The sequence below is a fragment of the Halichoeres trimaculatus genome, unplaced genomic scaffold, assembly GCF_033239565.1.
Source record: "Halichoeres trimaculatus isolate MK-OKI-2021-1 unplaced genomic scaffold, fHalTri1.1 fHalTri1_scaffold_9, whole genome shotgun sequence".
In the NCBI taxonomy this organism is placed as follows: Eukaryota; Metazoa; Chordata; class Actinopteri; order Labriformes; family Labridae; genus Halichoeres; species Halichoeres trimaculatus.
The window spans coordinates 34,408,886-34,427,671 of NW_027437188.1; the positions used below are offsets into that span (position 1 = coordinate 34,408,886).

The 18,786-nt window shown below is 44.3% G+C and overlaps 1 protein-coding gene across 1 annotated transcript; it reads right to left on the reverse strand.

The window, feature by feature from the left end:
- Positions 1-1,127: 1,127 nt before the first annotated feature.
- On the reverse strand, positions 1,128-17,652 carry arrb1 (arrestin, beta 1). Its single transcript, XM_074678950.1, has 16 exons — positions 17,492-17,652; positions 12,060-12,090; positions 11,569-11,629; positions 11,435-11,479; positions 8,485-8,681; positions 8,342-8,401; positions 7,978-8,045; positions 7,756-7,891; positions 7,593-7,677; positions 7,444-7,516; positions 7,219-7,356; positions 5,653-5,736; positions 5,272-5,295; positions 5,089-5,159; positions 4,788-4,836; positions 1,128-2,051 (listed from the first exon to the last, which is right to left on the reverse strand). The coding sequence occupies exons 1-16, from the start codon at positions 17,509-17,511 to the stop codon at positions 1,940-1,942; spliced, it is 1,254 nt and encodes a 417-aa protein (XP_074535051.1). The 5' UTR covers positions 17,512-17,652; the 3' UTR covers positions 1,128-1,939.
- Positions 17,653-18,786: the final 1,134 nt, after the last annotated feature.

Genomic DNA, 18,786 nt, shown 5'->3' on the forward strand with positions numbered 1-18,786 from the left:
CACACATGAAAAGAAATCACAACCTTCAGGTCCATAAATAATGATTATGGTGAATTAAGTACGATAACACAGGAAAAAAGTATTGAACACACCATGGAAAGGCTGTATACTTTGGACAGGAAATGCACCATACCACCTGAAATCTGTCAGTAATTATAACTTGAACTTCCAATTAGTGCAAACCAACATCAGCTGGGCTAGAGCAAATTGATGATCCTATAAAAAAGGTGTTTTTTTCACCAAGCAGTTAAATACCACACACCTCATGATGGGTAAAGGCAAAGAGCTCTCTGAAGACATTCACAACCTGATTGTTGCTCAGCATCAGAATGGAACTGGTTACAGACTTATATCAAAGCACCTGAATATTCCAGTCAGCACCGTTGGGGCCATTATTCACAAGTGGAAGAAGCACCACCTTACCATCAACAGGCCACGCACAGGAGCTCCTTGAAGATTTCTGACCAGGGAGTCAGAAAGATAGTCAGAAGAGAACTCAACCAGCCAAGGACCACCCTGAAAGTGCTCCAGAAAGACTTGGAGGCAGCAGGTACAATTGTTACAGAGAAAACAATAGACAATGCACTCCACTGCCATGGCCTCTATGGACGCTCAGCCCGCAAGACTCCATTCCTCAAGACAAGGCATGTTGAAGCTGGTTTAAAGTTTGCTAAACAGCATCTTGACAAGCCTGTAGAATACTGGGAGAATGTTGTCTGGTCAGATGAGACCAAAACTGAACTTTTGGGCTGTCATACTACATACTACATTTATGGACCTGAACGTTGTGATTTCTTTTCATGTGTGGATTATTTGAGTTAATACCAATGCCTGGTAGAAATTTCGTTTAAACTGAGCTTTGGAAATAAATGTGATGAGAAAAAGATGACGCGTTCAATACTTATTTTCCCCACTGTGCATATGGTTCAGAGTATCCAGTGGTCTCAGTAATCACACACACACACACACTCACTCACACACACGCACAAATTAAAACTCCAGCATTGGCCCTGCTGCTCTCACTGTTGAACTTTTAGAAATAAAAACCAGTTTTCAGTAATAACACAGTAATAACACACTAAAAACATGTTAACTATATTAAAGGACCAATCTGTCTGTTTTTTAAAAAATCTACACTGATCTTTTAACCATAATTACTTTGATTGATTGCCTTTCTCACACACACGTCTGTTGGTCTCACTTTGATTCTGTGAAAACCAGCCGGCAGAGGAAACGAGGATCCTTAAGGTGGAATCTAAAGGTGGAACCTGCTGCAGGTGTGTCTGCACAGAAACAACGTGAAACCAGCAGCCGGGCTCTGACGTCAGGTGATCATCTTCTGTCAGCCTCTCCTCTCCTAATCAGGATTATTTGTGACATTAAATTCAGTAAAGATCTAAAAGGGCTCATGCACACAGGGCCGGGGTTTCTCTCGGCTGGCAGGCTCAGCTCCTGTCGGGTGACTTTGTGCGTCTTCGTGCTCTGCAGCCCCTGACGGACGTCAGAGGGCGTCCAGACTGTGGCTCAGGTGCTGGACTGGTCCACATCAACCAGAGTTGGCAGTGTTGTTGTTTGTCTGATTAGACGTATGAAAAGTAATCAGTCAGGTCCCTAATGGAAACACGTAGAACAAAGTGACGTTAGAGGCATGCTACCAGCCGCTGCTACAACGGGGAGTCCACTGGTCCCAGTCTCTGTTCGGCCAGTGGAGAGCTGCTCTGTCTGAAAACACCTGGGAGGTCAGGGCTGGGGTACCTTAGCATGAACATCCGGCAGGACACAGAGAGAGGACGAACAGGAACGAGAACACAAACGAGGCACGGCCCGTCCTAAGGGGAGTCCAGACTGTGGCTGGACCTAAAGGTGACCTCTGTTAGCTCCACGCTAACACGGCGACTAAACAACAACAGCAGCGGTGCAGCGGTGACGTGCTGCCTCTCTATCTGTCCTCCAGTTTGGGCGAGTCCGCTGGCTCCTCCTCTTCATCCTTGTCGCCTTTCCCACCAATGAGCCGCTGGCGGGCGAAGTCTTCAAAGATGATGTCATCGTCACTGAAGGAGAAAGAGATGAAGACAAGAGAAGGTCAGCCCCTGGACGGATGGGTCACAGTCCTGACCGGACGCAACACAGACACTGAAAGCAGGACAAGGAGGGGGCTGGACAGAGCTTTTCATTCATTCACACACATTCATCCTTTTATGAACAGTCAGTCGCTGATGGCTGCAACAGCAAAGAAGCATCAGTAGCTTACTCATTCTCACACACCAGACAATTGTACCAGTCTCTCTGATCCGAGTCCCAAGCAAGTCTCAAGTTTTTCTGTTGTGTTCAAGTCACAAGGTTGTGGAGTCGAGTCACAGGTTATATCTCAGGTTTATATCTTGAAGAGAGAAACCTTATCTTCCTAAAGTAAATGTCAAAAAAATCCCATCAGATTAATCTGCAGCTCTGCATGGATTAAACCATATATTTCAATATTATAATGGAGAGGTATAATTATATTGTAATATCAACTAGCCAAGCTCTCCTGTATGCCGACGACACAGTAATTTATTATTCTAACTCTAATATACAACAAATTCAGAGTAACTTACAATTTGATTTTGACATTGTCCAACACTGGTTCAAGAACAATAGACTTGTTATAAATATGAAAAAATCATGCTCCATTGTGTTTGGCACAAGATACAGCTTATCTCAATCACCAGTTTTAACCATTGATTTCTGTGATGGTACCCCTCTCAATCAAGTTCATGTTTTTAAATGTCTTGGACTCTGGATAGACCCTGAACTCACTTTCAAGCCTCATACTGACTTCATCTCCAAAAAGTTGTATGGCTGCTTAGGTTTTCTTTATAGGTCAATCGACTGTTTCTCTTTCCAAGTGAGGAGAAGAATCAGCTCCCAACTTTTATTTCCAACTCTTGACTATGCCGACATTGTTAATCAGAATACCACTGACTCAACTCTCAAGCCTTTCACGACCTTATATAATTCATTATGCAGATTTGTTTTGAGATGTCCGTTCCAAACCCACCACTGTTCCATGTATGAGTCCCTAAATTGGCTTCACCCATGTACTATCATACCTCAAACAGTTTCTTGTTCCCTTTCAGTCCCCATACTCTCTTCATAATATGAAAAGTCCTTTTTTTAAAAAAAATCCAAGAATCTATAAAGAAATAGCTCGCATTTAAGTTCAAAGCCTCATCTCACTGGAATAATCTTCCTTCTCCATTGAAATCAATAACTTCCTTCAATAGCTCCAAATCACAATTACTCACCCATCTACAAACTAGCTATTCCTGTTTTAGATGAGGAGAAATAATTCAATTAATTTATTTTATCTTATTTTATTTTATTTTATTTTATTTTATTTTATTTTATTTTATTTTCTATTTACTCTACTATTTATTATTATTATTATTATTAATCCATTGTTGCAATTCTATGTCTATGCTCTGGGGTTGTACAAAGTTCTTATAACCTTACTATTCTGTTATTTATGTATTTACTTATTTCCTTATTATGATCATGCTTGAGTGCTGGGTGGGGATGGGGGTCTGTAGGGGTAGCAAGCCCCCGTCTTCATCACTTTATCACTCTTCATAACAAACATCCAGTCGTGACTCGTTAGCAGAGGAAATAACTCCACCATAAATCTTTATTCCTCCTCATTCAGCCTTTGTTAAGTTTTTCCTCTAGCTATAGCTGCATTTAGTCCACTCTGTTATTCTTTATTAAAATATAATTATACCTCTCCATTATAATATTGAAATATATGGTTTAATCCATGCAGAGCTGCAGATTAATCTGATGGGATTTATCTGACATTTACTTTAGGAAGGTAAGGTTTCTTTCTTCGAGATATAAACCTGAGATATAACCTGTGACTTGACTCGATTTGACTTGACTTGCCCACTTAGAAAACTTGAGACTTGGACCAAATGACTTGCTACTCGCTTGGGACTCAGATCGGAGGGACTCGGTACAATTGTCTGGATCAAACCCTGACCTTCTGAAAGATGACAACTGTTCCATCGCGCAAAATTTACAGCATGTCTCACTTCATCACCCTTGAGTTTTGGTGGTACAGCCCTGTTCTATCAAAGCCTGAGGCAGGGAGAGCATCAGCAAAAAGCACCAGGGTCCAGAACGGAGCAGGCATCAGTGAGGATCCATATGACCCTGATCAAATTAGACACAGTACAAAGGAGGAGCTGGGAGGAGGTAAAGATGTTTACAGAAACAAACAGTTTCCTGTTTTCTGATTGGATGGTGAGCTGTCAGCTGATAGGGGTGGGTGATAACGTCTGATGGGCGGGGCCTGAACCAATCCTGATTATATTCTAAAATCCTGATGCTGACAAAGATTATTTCAGCTCCCACATCCACAGCTTTTACCAGCTCAGCCCCTGAAACAGTTGATAACCCCCTCCCACACACACACACCCAACATTCGCAATCATCCCGTCTTTAATGTTTCCACTGTGAGCAGAAATCATCTGAACCCCCCCCCCTCCAATTACCGCTCTGCTATGAGCGTGAAATGATGAGCAGTAAAACACAGAGCTGCTGTGAGAACGAGTTTCCATTTCCTGCCGCAGCATTAAGACGCATTAAAGCCCGGACTCAGGAGACGAGTCCTGGCTGATCCGGTTTCAGCAGGAAAACCTCTCAGAGTATCGACGAGGCCGTAAACCAGAGCCCAGCCAATTAGGTCAGACACAGGAAGGGAGGCGGACAGACAGGCTGACAGACGGACGGACCCACAGACGGCGGCTTACTTTGTGTCAAACTCGATGAGGTTTGTGTCGATTGGAGCTTCGTCTGCAGCTGCAGAGACAGAGACAGACAGAGGGAGAACGTCAGTAAAAACACCAACACGTGCTCAAGATCACCTGACGTTTGCATCCAAATCCAAACTGCAACATTAGACCAGCTCTAAAACATAGTTTCATCCAGGGACACGTGCACTACAACACCACTGGAAGCCATGACACTGAAAACCACCGAGTGACTCATAAACTGTCACTGCGAGGTGTTTACAGACTGCTGGGTCATCAGAGTGTCGTAAACATGACTAACCGTCTCTGAAGAGGGATTCCTCCGGTGGCTTCGGGTGCATTAACGTAAAAGGCAGCTCAACGGAGACGTCACTGGAAGGAGAAATGATCTGATTTGAATGGAGTCACGAAGCATAACAGAGGATTATTAAAGAGGTTTGAAGGTGAGTCTGTGTGTTTGTCAATGACAGGATGTAAATGTTACCTGGCCGCCAGATCTCCCAGGAGCCTGAAATCGATAAACATTACACATCTTTAACGTCACATCAGCAGCACAGAGCTTCTACTCATCTCTACGTCCGTACTGAGGAGCTGCTGAACCGTCAGAGTGTGACTGGTGGTGCGTGAAGAGTGGTTTACCACAGAGTCAAAATCAGAGAGCACAGGGAGTAATACACCACGCTGTAGACAGAGTATAATATGAAGTAGATGCCAGGTGGTGTATATACTGGCGTTAACGGTGCAGTGCAGAGCGAGGTACGGACTGTGATATGAAGCGCTGTGTAGACTGGCCCAAGGCGTGTTGTGTGAAATCATGTTCTATCTTTAGAGGCAGTCAAACTCGTTAAACACAAAGACCACTGACCCGCCTCGGGACACCACCAGCTTCACTTTGACCTTATAGGACACGATGATGCCCAGGATCTCCCTGTTGGCTCCTTCTCTTAACCTGAAGAGACAGAAAAGAGCAGCCGGTCACGTCCTCTGGGGTCCACATTCTGAATGTTCTTAGCCAGCACCAGAACCCCCACTAACAAACCTCTCCTAACCTCACCTAACCTCACCTAACTAAACCTGAATTAGCCTGATCTTTACTATTCTGAACAAATTTAACCCAACATAACTTAAACTGCCTGAACTGAACTATATTAACCTAATTTAATCTAACCTAACCTTAGCTTACCAAACCTAATCAAAACTAAACCACCAAACCTAAACTAACCCAGCCTAACATAACTTAAACTGAATTAACTCCTTCCTACTAAACTTAACTACCTTAGGCGAAACTAACTTAACCTGAACTTACCTAACCTAAACTATGCTGAATTGACTTAAACTGAGCTCACCTTGACTCATCAACTTAACCTTAGTAAGTAACCTAATTCAACCTCACTTAACTAGAATTTACCTTAAAAAAAACTAGCCTAGCCTTAGCTTAACAAGCTAACCTTACCAAATCTATCTGACACAACCTCCCTTAACCTTACCTTAACTAACATTCCCTTGTCTGACCTAAACTAAGCTTAGTAACCTAACCTAACCTTACCAAATCTAACCCTAACTTACTAAACCAAACCAAAACCAAACCAAACCATACCAAAATAACCTAACTTTGCCTAACCTAACCTAGCCTAACCTAACCTAACCTAACCTAATCTAACCTAACCTAACCTAATCTAACCTAACCTAACCTTACCAAAATAACCTAACTTTTCCTAACCTAACCTAACCTAACCTAACCTAACCTAACCTAACCTAACCTAACCTAACCTTATAAAAATAACCTAACTTTTCCCAACCTAACCTACCCTACCCCAACCTAACCTAACCTAACATTACCAAATCTAACCTAACCTACCCAACCAAACCAAACCAAACCAAACCAAACCAAACCAACCTCACTTTACCCAACCTAACCTAACTTTACCTAACCAACCTAACCAAACCAAACCAAACCTAACCAAATAAACCTACCCTAACCTAACCTTACCAAATGTAACCTAATTTACCAATCCAAACCTAACAAAACTTACCTAGCCTAACATAACCTAACCTAACCTAACCTAACCTAACCTAACCTAACGTTACCAAACTAACCTAACGTTACCTAACCTAACCATACATAATCTTAACTAACCTAACCTATACCAACCTATACCTAAACTAGTTAACCTAACCTTATTTTAACTAACCTTACCTAAAATGATCTTAATAATTTGTTCTTTGGTATGAAGGAATCTAATCGTCCAGCCCAGCTCCTGCAGCTGTCCCACTCTTGTTTTACAAACCTTGTCCACTGACTCCTGTTATCACACCTGGTTCCCTGAAGGCCGTACAGGATCTGCCCTAACAACTCTTCCTCCCTCTGCTGACTAACGTCCTGCTGCCGTCACTGCGGCCTGAAAGGGAAACAGGATGAAGCCGGACTCACAGAGTGCTGGAGGCCAGGTTTGTGTCTTCATGCTTCAGTTTCCCGTCCAGCGCCAGACCTCGTTTCTCTCGGTTGTTGGCCAGAAACGGAGTTAGGGTGAAAACTTTGCAGAAAGTTGAACTGGGAGCCACAACGTCACTGAAACAAAGAAACACGTGTTAGACAGGACTCAGATCAGATCAGATCAGCACAATAGAAATGATCCGGCACAGTCCAGAAACTCACTCTGACTCCTCCGTGGCCACCGGACACTTGTACTGAGCGGTGTTGAAGAGGCAGATGTCTGCGTACTGCCGCACTGTGGAGACAGATTACTGATGACTAACAGCTGCTCAGAGAGGGGACGGGCTAAGAGAACAGGTGCTCTGAGGTACCTGAGATCTTCATCTTCTTCACGGTCTTGTTGGTGTTGTTGGTGACGTGGACGTTTACGCTGATTGGCTCTCCGTGGTAATAGATCTGAGGAGCACAAACAGAGCTCAGAGAGTGCTCTCTGTAAAACCAGTGTCCTCTGAGCTGATGAATCTCAGGTGTTACCTCTTTGTCCAAAGAGGCCTCCAGGTGCAGAGGTTTGTCCGACATCAGAAACTGTCTGGTGGTCTCTGCTGTGGGCTGAGGACCCGGTTTCTCTGGAGCATACTGCACTTTCCTGATCACGAGACGCACTGAGTTCCTGCAAAGTCAAACACAGCACAGAGGTCCTTGACTGTTCGCTGATGGAGCACACACGTGTCACTATCAGGGAGATCACACTCTTACCGTTTGTGGATCTTTTCTTCAGCGTTCTCTGCACAAAAAGCTTTCACCTCAAAGTCCACGCCGCACGCCTGACAACGACAAACAAAGTAGTCTGTGAATGACTCAAAGAGACGTTTGAGAAGCACTTCAGCGACATCTCAGACAGACAAATACTCGCAGCAAACACAACAAAAAGTCTGTCCTCCATTTCTGATGTCCGTCTCACGCTATATTTCCTGTTTCCTTCAGTCACCACGCTCCAGGTTCCCCACACAGCAGGATGAAGAGGGAACGGAAATACTCCTAACATCCCTCAAACCCCAGGAACTCTGTCAAGGTTTTCAGAGAATCAAGACTGTGCTGACTCCAGACATCGCAGCCTCACCTTCCCGGTGTCCTCGGGGCCCGGCTGCAGGGTGACGGAGCACGGCAGGTTCAGAGGAATCTGAGAACAGCAGGAAGAAAATGAGTCTAACGTGGGAACACATCTGTCCATCATTCATACCACTCGCACGTCTGGTTCGGTACCTCAAAGGTGAACGGGTGAGCGTGCTCTCCCAGTTTCTTGATCAGACGTTCCTGAAGCCGGGTCAGACTCTTCTTCTCCTCGGGCACTGGAGGAAACGCCTGGATGTTCGCTACAAAAAGGTCTTTTCGAAACGTCAACCCCAAGACGTCAAGATCCTCCCGACCGTACCGGAACGCACAGGTCAGAGTCACGAAGACTGAGGAGGACAGGAAACACAAAAAGCATCCTGACACATGAACAAAGTCAGAAACAGTTTGCTCTCACTTCTTAGTGCTAATGCTAAGCTAAAGCTTCCTGATCCTCTCTCTAAAATTTGCCTGCCGTAGCTCCTCTCTTTCTCTCTTCTCTCAGGTAAGAGCTGTGCTGCTGATCACCTTGTGGAAGCTGGTTTTTGATTTATTAACTAAAAAAAGAAGAATGTTTTAATCCCAGGACTGTGTTCGTGTGTGTGGCTGTGCGGTTCAGCACGTTTGAAGTACCGATCAGTAACATGACCAGTGATGACCGGAGTGTCGTGCTGAGATTGTGGACAGCTGAGGAAACTAAATGATTGTAGCATCTAGCACATTGTGAATGCTAAACTGATGTTTTTGGCAGTTGCTAATATGTTATGTTTTGTATTACAGTTTGCCACTGTTGCCTTGTCTTTTGCTTTGTTTTTTTTTGTCTTTGTTTTTTTTGCCTTGTTTCTTCCTCTGTCCCTTTTCTTGTGTTTTGTTATTCTTGGTTAAGATCATTAGCGTTAAGTCTCCTTGGTCAAGCTTACGTTCCCTGTGGGTTAAGTAGAGTTCTGCTTTGTCTAAGTTACATTAGTGTTCCTTTTTGGCTTTCTGTTTTGGGTTAAGTTTCTTTCTTTTCTTTTCCCTCAGTTTGCAGGAAGACGCCGCTCAGTAACAGTTTGCAGCCAGACACAGTTCACAGACGCTTCTCAGTAATATTTAGTGATCATAACGGGTTTGGTGGACCGTAGGTGTCCGGCGCTTCATATAGTCAGCCATTTTGTTTTGTTTTTTTTTGTTTTTTTTTTTTGTGTAATTTAAGGCACATTTGTATTTGCCAGCAGGAGTGTTGGTGTTTTGTTTCAGCTTGACTTGACAAGTCCGTCAGACACTGTTTGGTGTCTGGTTTACCCTGAGTGTTGCCGCAGATGCCTATCTATTATTGTTATGATTTATTATATATATATATATATATATATATATATATATATATATATATATATACATATATATATATATATATTTTTTTTTTTTTTAAGGAACAATTTTTCTACTGTGAAATAAAAAATTAAGTCTGTATTTATATTTTTTTTTAACAAACAACCCACCTTTGTTTTCATTAGTGGAACTTACCTGTGTCCATAAGGGGAAACCCTCTGTTGGAGGGTCAGTAGATAAAAAAGGAAATCTGTCGTTAATCTTTGGATGAGAGTCCCAAGGTGGCGTCGTTGGTCAAAACCCCCTAGCACCAGAAGCCCCCCCCAGTCCTTACTCGGTTACATAAGTAAGTCTTTAAGTAGACTTTCACATTGCTGTTGAATGTCCTCCAGCTGAAAAAAAAGCTTCAAATGCTTTAAAGAGAGAGTCCCTGAGCTCTGAGCTTCCAGGTGAGGCCTTTTTAGTCTCATGACATGACAGGTGTATCCCTGCTGGTTTACCTGCAGAGTCCGATGGATCTGAACGTTTGGGGTTAATGTGACAGAACAGATTAATGGAAGATTAAAAAGATCAGGATCTCATTCAGAGCCTTGAGGAACACCTCAGGTAGAGGATAGAGAGGAACCTGGACCATCAGAGTCCAGTCTCAGGTCTAACTTTAATCTCCTGAAGGCGCAGACTGTTACTCCAGTCATTTTCTGACATTCGTATAAGAGCTACCCCCAAAAAAGAAAAATCTTTGTCCACGCCAGGTCTCGATTCAGAATCCCTCCAGTCTCTGTCTCTGCTGCTGCCACTGTTGTCGTTTTAGTCATTCTTATCGTGTTCATTCTACTTCCTGTTTCTGTGCCTAACTGTAGTCCAGTTTCAAAGGGTGTCAGACTGTTCCTGCTCATTTTTCTGTAGCTTCATTTGATTTTTTTTCAGCAGCAGATGGTAACTGTACGTACAGACAAAGGCGTTGAAAATTTCCACTTCAGAGCTGCTGCTGAGCCAAATGAAGCTACAGGAAACAGGAAATAGAAACAAACAAAATATGACTTTGGTGTTAAACCAATGTTAAAATAAAACGTCCAAATATGATGTTGAAAGGACGTCCTTTGGACAATCTTTCTTCAGTGATTAAAGCTGATGTTTAAATGTTGAACTGCAAATTGACATCCAAGTGGGGTCAGGGTGTAGATGTCCCGAATTGGTCTTGGACTGACAGACACGAGATAGACTGGGGCCCAGTTTACACGACAACATATCATCTAAAAACACTAAATCGAGTGAAAAAAATCTGCGTTTACATGGAAAAGCAGAGGGACTGAAGACGCTGTAGTTAGCATGCCAGGCCTACAGTCGTCGCTATAACTGTCTTGTCCAGAAGCAGCTTTTGGTAGATCTCCACTGAAGTAGAGTTGGGCCGATCATCTGGTGTATTGGTGAATGCTAAGAGCAGAAGTGGAGCAAAAGATGCTCTTTTTGTAAAAGACGGTCAGCAAATTCAGCAGATTGAGCAGCACAAGCACAACACGGTAGTTCGCGACGATCGTAACAACGTCCTGTTGTCCTGTTGTATGTATGAAGCAGAGTGTGACGTCATCGTTTCCACTGAAAATGCCGGCTTACTGTTTACACGGCAACGGTGTTGGCAGCGTTTCAGAAAAATCCCACTCTAGAGGCCGTTTTCAAAAGTTTGTAGGTTGGCTGTAACGCAACAAAACTTCTGCATTTCACCCTGAAACCGTTGTCGTTGAGTTCAAGACCAGCCTCAGATTTTAAGACCAAGACATCAGGAGCTTCTCACCTTTCCTCTCCTTCAGGTACTCTGGGTCAATAAGGACGACGCCATCTGCAGGAAGGAGAGTCAAAAGACAGCCTGTTAGTTTTTTAGACTGACCAAACTCAGGAGTAACTGACGGAGGTCTGACATGGTCTCACCAACAGGCTCAACCAGGTCCACGTGGTCCACAAAGTCTCTCTTCCCCAGGTAGACGGTGAGCTAAAGGGGGGAACAATCAGAGCCGGTTCACCAGAGATTGAAGCCTTGTTATGTAGCCGGGCATTTTCAAAAACAAATATCCCCCAATTTGTATTTTAGCGGGCAATCGAGGTACGCCAAACCCATATTTGGTAACGTTTTTCAGACATAAAACAAGTGCCATCCAATCAGAGTGAGCCCCCGCCATTCGGTTGTGACGTTGCGAACCAAAAACTTAGTTTTCCGGCATCTACATGAAACCATGAATCCAGAGTTTTCAGAAAACTTAGTTTTTAGTGATGTAAAACTACAGTTTCATGTGGACGACTGGCCTAAAATAATAAAATTATGTTTGTGCTCTGGCAGATCCAGGTTAACGGCTAACAGAGTTACAGGAAGTGAGACCCCTTCAGGTTTGGAGCGGGAAGAACACAAAGAGGTCAGGACTCACCTTTCCATTGGGACTTGCTTTCTTAAACACCCTGAAAACAGAAAGAGAACAGGTCAGTGAGTCAGTTTATCACACAGGCCCAGTCCCCCGTACGTCGACTCTGAAACTGACCAGGATTCTGTGAGATCTGGATTCAGTGGTTCTGTTGGTAAGACTGTGTGTCACAGCTTCAGTCACAGATTTTAGAGAAATGAGGCTGAACTAATTTGTGATGTGAATAAATGATGCGAACAGTCAAACAGAGCCTGCTTTAAAGAAATTAGCATCCTCCTCATCCTCATCCTCATCAGCAGCTTCCTGTCTCTGGCGTCTGTCTAATGCCGCCTGACATTATGGACCCCCCTCCTCCCCCCGTGTTAATGTAGTCATAAATTAGCCGCTGTGGCTCCATTAGCTTTCAGCTTCCTCCTGAGTGGATCTTCATCAATCAGCAGCATCAGGACGCCGTGTTTCCAGAAACCGCCGGGACCCTTGGGAGCTCGCTCAGCAGGCGATTACCTGCTCACCATCGTCTCTGAGCAATTAGTCTGATTAAATCTGAACGCTCGGTGATCTCAGATCACAAATCAAACTTCAAAACATCCAATAAATAATGCCAGAGTCCATCCGTCACACTCCGCCTCCGACAACCCGTCACCTCTCACAGCTGACGCTCCTCTGAGACGATCAGAGCTGATTCTTCCCTCACTGACATCGAGGATCACACACAGAGCAGCCAGAGATCAGCCTCGCTCTGCACCACAGCACAGCTTCACCAACAGCCTGCAGCCACAACCTGCACCTGACACCAGAACCAAAACCTGAACCAAATGAACCAAAACCTGACACTTAAACCAAAGCCTGAACCAAATGAAACAAAACCTGACACCTGAGGCACCTTCAACCAATCAGAGCACAGGAACCAAAGCCTGTGTGGGAACAAGGGGAAGTAGGTTTTCTCTTTAGTAGAGGAAAAAGTATTTAAAAAAATATGATACACACCTCATTAACAGATCCAACAGGTCAATGACCTCAGAAAAAAGACAACAGGTCAGTGACCTCAGGAACAGGACCAACTAATCTGTGACCTCGGAAACAAGACTGACATGTCTGTGACCTTAGAGATAGGACAGACAGCTCTTTGACCTCACGAACAAAACCAACAGAACCAACAGGTCTTAACCTTAGAATATAAACCAACAAAACTGTGACATTAGGGAACAGATCTAACCGGTCAATGACCTCAGAAAAAGGACTGACAGGTCTGTGAGCTCAGGAACGGAACCAACAGGTCTTAAATTTAGGAACAGGACCAACAAAATTGTGACATCAGCAACAAATCCAACAGGTCAATGGCCTCAGAGAAAGGATCTGACAGGCCTGTGAGCTCAGGAACGGGACCAACTAGTCTGTGACCTCAGAAAACAGAAGGACCAGGTCTATGACCTCAGAAAAATGTCTGACAGCTCTTTGACCTCATGAAAAGGACCAATTAGTCTGTGAGCTCAGAAACAGAACAACCAGGTCCAGGGCCTCAGAAACAAGACTTACAGGTCTGCAACCTTAGAAATAGGACAGACAGCTCTTTGACCTATTAAACAGAACAAACAGATCTGTGACCTCAGGAACGGATCCAACAGGTCTGTGACCTCAAAAACAAGACTGACAGCTCTTTGATCCTAGGAACAGGACCAACAGGTCTGTGACCTTAGAAAAAGGATAGACAGCTCTTTGACCTCATGAACAGAACTAGCAGATCTGTGACCTAATGAACAGAGAAAGAAACTGACAGGCCTGTGAGCTCAGGAACAGAACTAAACTAGTCTGTGACCTCAAAAACGGAAGGACCAGGTATATGACCTCAGAATACTGGCTGACAACTCTTTGACCTCAGGAACAGGACTAACAGGTCTGTGACCTCAGGAAAAGGACTTACAGCTCTTTGACCTTAAGGACAGGACCAACAGGTCTGTGACCTCAGGAAAAGGATTGACAGGCCCGTGACCCTAAAGAACAGTGCCAATAAGTCTGTAACCTCAGGAACAGAACCCACGGGCCTGTTGGTACTGGAACAAATCTCCCTCCACGAAAGGAAGGTCTGCAGGATGAGGTCTGAGAGCCAGGAGGGATCTGGTGTGTGACTACACATACCTAGAGCATCATTAGTGTTGCTAGCTGGTAGATGAGGTGCGTGTCCTGTGATCTGTGAGCTGATAGAAACAGGGAGGACCCTGAACGCCTCACCGTGAGTGCACTCAGAGTTATTAGACCGACCACACAGAGAGGAAGAGAGAGAACATGTAAACATGATTAAAGATTCATCCAGAGGAGAGCTGCAGCACACACACACACACAAACACACACACACACACACACACACACACACACACACACACACACACACACACACACACACACACACACTTTATGATCTCCTGGGGAATGTGTTGTTTGACGGAGAAAGAAAAGATGAAAGAGTAAAGACGCGCTGTAGGCCGACACAAAACTCCTCTGGACGGTTTGACTCTGGTTCAGGTTTATCACAAACACACCCGGGTCACTCAGACCTGATTCCTTCAGACCTGGCATGGTCATCATTAAATGTAAAACCCTTTTTTAACCTCTTATTACCAATGAAAAATAAACTTTTCAGAAAAAGTGGACTTTAACACAACGCAACCCAATAATATCTTCATATCACCACAGCATGATGTGAGAAACATTTCTACCAGGGGTTTTTATGTTTTAAAGTTTTTGAACTTGTACTACAGTTAGCCACCAGGGGGAGCAGTTTTTATGGAGAATACAGTGAGATGATGTCCATATTTCTCATGGTCTGTGGTTCTGGCCCCTTACATAAGAGTGTTCGGACCCAGTCAATGAAGTCTAGACCAGGGGTGGGCAAACTTTTTGATTCGTGGACCACAATGGGTTCTAACATTTGACAAAGGGGCCGGACCAGGAGCAGATGGATGGAGTGCTTTGGTAACTATCAGGGTATCATTCGTTCATTCCATATCCGTTTTAGAATCCAAAATCGGAAAACGGATAACGACTTGTTTTTCCGTTTTTAGTTTTCAAATCAAAAATCAGAAAACAAATAACAGTCTATTTTTGGCTGTTTTGATTTTGTTTTGAAATTAAAATTAGAATATGAGAGAATGGAATTATAATGGGATTTTTTTTATCCGTGTATGGTTCGTTCTTTCGTTATTCTGTTTCAAAACAAATTAAAAAAAAAAAATAAATAAATAAACAAAAAAATTGACTTGTTTTTTTGTTTTTCTGTTTTAAAACCAAAACGGAAAAACTGAATTACAGGGAAACGGTGATGGTTTTTCTGTCCTGGCTTTAAAAACGAAAAAACAAAAAATAGTAAAAGATTGTGTCAAAATTGTTTGTGTGATGTTTTGATGTTAAATGTGAACGTTTCTATATAAAAATTAGACCAATAACTCACATTGAAGGTTTATACAGACATGTTCCTGAGCTTTTTTTTTTTTTTAAGTAACACATCGCTGACGATCCACTCCATCTGTTTTGTCCACTTTCCTTTTCTTAGGTCCGTTCATCTTTACAGAAGGGCTGATGGGTCAGAGGGTAAAGTGCAAACATGGAGTAATAGGCCTACGCTTCACCTCAACAAAGCCAATGTCTCTACAGTGCGCCATCTAGTGGGAAAACATCAGAATTGCAGGGAAAATAAAACATTAACAAGGTCTATTCATTTAATTTTTTCAAGTTCGGCGGGCCGGATTAAAACGTTGCCCATGCCTGGTCTAGACTCTGAGGTCTGGTCTGGTGAATGGAGCTCCCGTGATGGTCTGATCGATGGGGACTCTCCCACAGAGAGGAAACACTCACTGCTGGGTCGATGCGTGATTGTTGTGTCAGCGCTCTACCTGAAGACTCCCTCGATACTCAACCTGCTCACGCTGAGACCTGAGACCACCTGACTGCTGCACGTGGACCCCCTGCAGAGAGAGACTCTGAGGAGACGTCCAACAGGTCTGTTCAGTTTGACGCTGTCTCATCAGGTCTCTGACCTCTGCTGGTCCTGATGGAGACGAGAAGGGGCGAAGGCTTTCTCCAGATTCTGGGATCGGGATCTGATGTTCGCTCAGACTTAAAATACGGATGCTGAAACCTACATTTTTAACAGTGTGTGTTTTTGTCTCCTGCTCACCTGAGCTAACCTGTGAGTGGCTCTGCTCTGTCTGTCTGAAGCAGTTTGGAGTGTGTGTTCTCTGAAAGCAGGAGTGTGTGGAGGAGGTTTGTTATGGAGGAGTGTGTGTGAGCTGCTCTGTATGTCCGACAGGTCCCCCTCAGCTCATTAATATTCTCCTGACACCACACACTCGCATCATTCAGCCCACAGACTCACACACTCACACACTCACACAGAAAGTTCATGTTCCCTCCCCAGGCGGTGTGTGAAACGCCGCTCGGACTCCACGGCATCAGAAACGTCGACACGCCGAGGACGGCGAGCTCATTTTGGGACACTGTCCCCGTCACGGTACCAACACAGGGAGACTTCCTCTGAGTGCTCGCTGTGTTCACCTCACATGACTCTGACATCACACACACACACACACACACACACACACACACACACACACACACACACACACACACACACACACTGCAGGTCTGATGACACTGTGAGGTTAAACACCTCGCTGTAATGATGAGGTCATCACATTAGGACCTCCTAATTAGTTTGTGACATGTTGAAGGGATGGGCCTCAAACACCAAGGTTTGCATGTTGCTCCGCCCCCTGAAAGGCCTCCAAAGGGCTGGCCAATCAGAGAGAAGGGGGTTTGTTGAGCGGGGGAGTCTTAAAGAGACAGCAGCTTAAACAAAGTCAAGGAGTGCTGAAACACCGGGTAGAAAAACAGAGATTTCTATGGAGCTGTAAATCATGTGGACATACTACGGGAGCACGAGAGGGACAACATTAAGACTGAGCACACTCCCTCTTTGAAGAAATGAGGACAACAATTCGCCTTATTCTAACTCAGACAGCCCAGCAGGTTGAAGGAAATCTGGATCAGAGGAAACGTCCTGACTCTGGTTGTTCAATCTGAAGCAGCTGGTGACTTTAAACTGGTTATTCACTGACGTCATGCTCAGATGAAGAGTTAATAGATCTCTGCAGAACCTTCTCTGTTTCCTGTTTTTCTGCACTATCAAAATAAAAGCGTAACAGAGTGAAAAATAAAAGCACCTGGGCTGTTCTGCTCGGAGACGTCAGAGCTGGAGGTCCTCACAGAGCGTTATGTAATGTCCCAACGACACGGTGTGCTGCCAGATCACACACACACACACACACACACACACACACTCTGCTCTCATGCTCTGTGTGTGTGTGTGAGGATGCCACAGCAGCAGCAGCAGCAGCAGCAGCAGATCAAAATGAAGCACGAACAGAAAAGCGTCTGGGTCTTACCTCGTTCCTTTATCTCCCATCCTGACGACAGCGAGGAGCCGACAGCAGCCGGACACAGAGAGGATGTTAGAGGAGGAGGAGGAAGAGGAGGATGGAGGGATGCCGTCACCGTGGAAACTGAAGGGAGGATGTCTCTCCCTCTCTCAGTCTCACTCCCTCTCTCAGGAAGTCGTCGTCATGCCGTCAGAGTCTCCTCAGCGGGAGGAAAAACCTCCATCTGAGCTCTGACACGCTGCTCCTCCTCCTCTTTAACTCACCCCCTCCCACCCTCTCCTCTCCTCCCCCTCTCCTCTCCTTTCTCCCTCCTGTCAGACTCATTAGCAGAGAAATGTGTGAAACATGGAAACAGCCAGAGGTGGTTTTATTTGAGAGTGACCCAGCTGGTCTCTGACCTCTGTGGTCCCTCTGTGCCCTTCACCAAAAACCAGCGACGGGTTTATCCACACCTGGATCCAGTCGAGCTCCTCACACCGCCTAAGTCAGAAAAATCGAAGGATGTGATAACTGCCATCAGGCGAGAGCGCAACATTATCGTGACAACATCCTGACGATATGACGACAATGTGACGACACCAAAGTCCATTTTCCACCAAGCAGATAAATAAATAAGTATTGAACGCGTCAACTTTTTTCTTATCACATTTATTTCCAAAGCTGCAATTCAAACAAAATTTCTACCAGACATTGGTATTAACTCAAAGAATCCACACATGAAAAGAAATCACAACGTTCAGGTCCATAAATAATGATTATGGTGAATTAAGTACGATAACACAAGAAAAAAGTATTGAACACACCATGGAAAGGCTGTATACTTTGGCAAGGAAATGCACCATACCACCTGAAATCTGTCAGTAATTATTACTTGAACTTTCAATTAGTGCAAACCAACATCAGCTGGGCTAGAGCAAATTGATGGTCCTATAAAAAAGGTGTTTTTTTCACCAAGCAGTTAAATACCACACACCTCATGATGGGTAAAGGCAAAGAGCTCTCTGAAGACATTCACAACCTGATTGTTGCTCAGCATCAGAATGGAACTGGTTACAGACTTATATCAAAGCTCCTGAATATTCCAGTCAGCACCGTTGGGGCCATTATTCACAAGTGGAAGAAGCACCACCTTACCATCAACAGGCCACGCACAGAAGCTCCTTGAAGATTTCTGACCAGGGAGTCAGAAAGATAGTCAGAAGAGGACTCAACCAGCCAAGGACCACCCTGAAAGTGCTCCAGAAAGACTTGGAGGCAGCAGGTACAATTGTTACAGAGAAAACAATAGGCAATGCACTCCA

Coding starts and splice junctions, on each gene's coding strand:
- arrb1 (XM_074678950.1), bottom strand. CDS start 17,511: ATGGGAGATAAAGGAACGAG. Junction 7,517..7,592: donor GAAGAAGATGAAGATCTCAG/GTACCTCAGAGC, acceptor CTGTCTCCACAG/TGCGGCAGTACGCAGACATC. Junction 5,296..5,652: donor CTGGTGGTGTCCCGAGGCGG/GTCAGTGGTCTT, acceptor TATCGATTTCAG/GCTCCTGGGAGATCTGGCGG.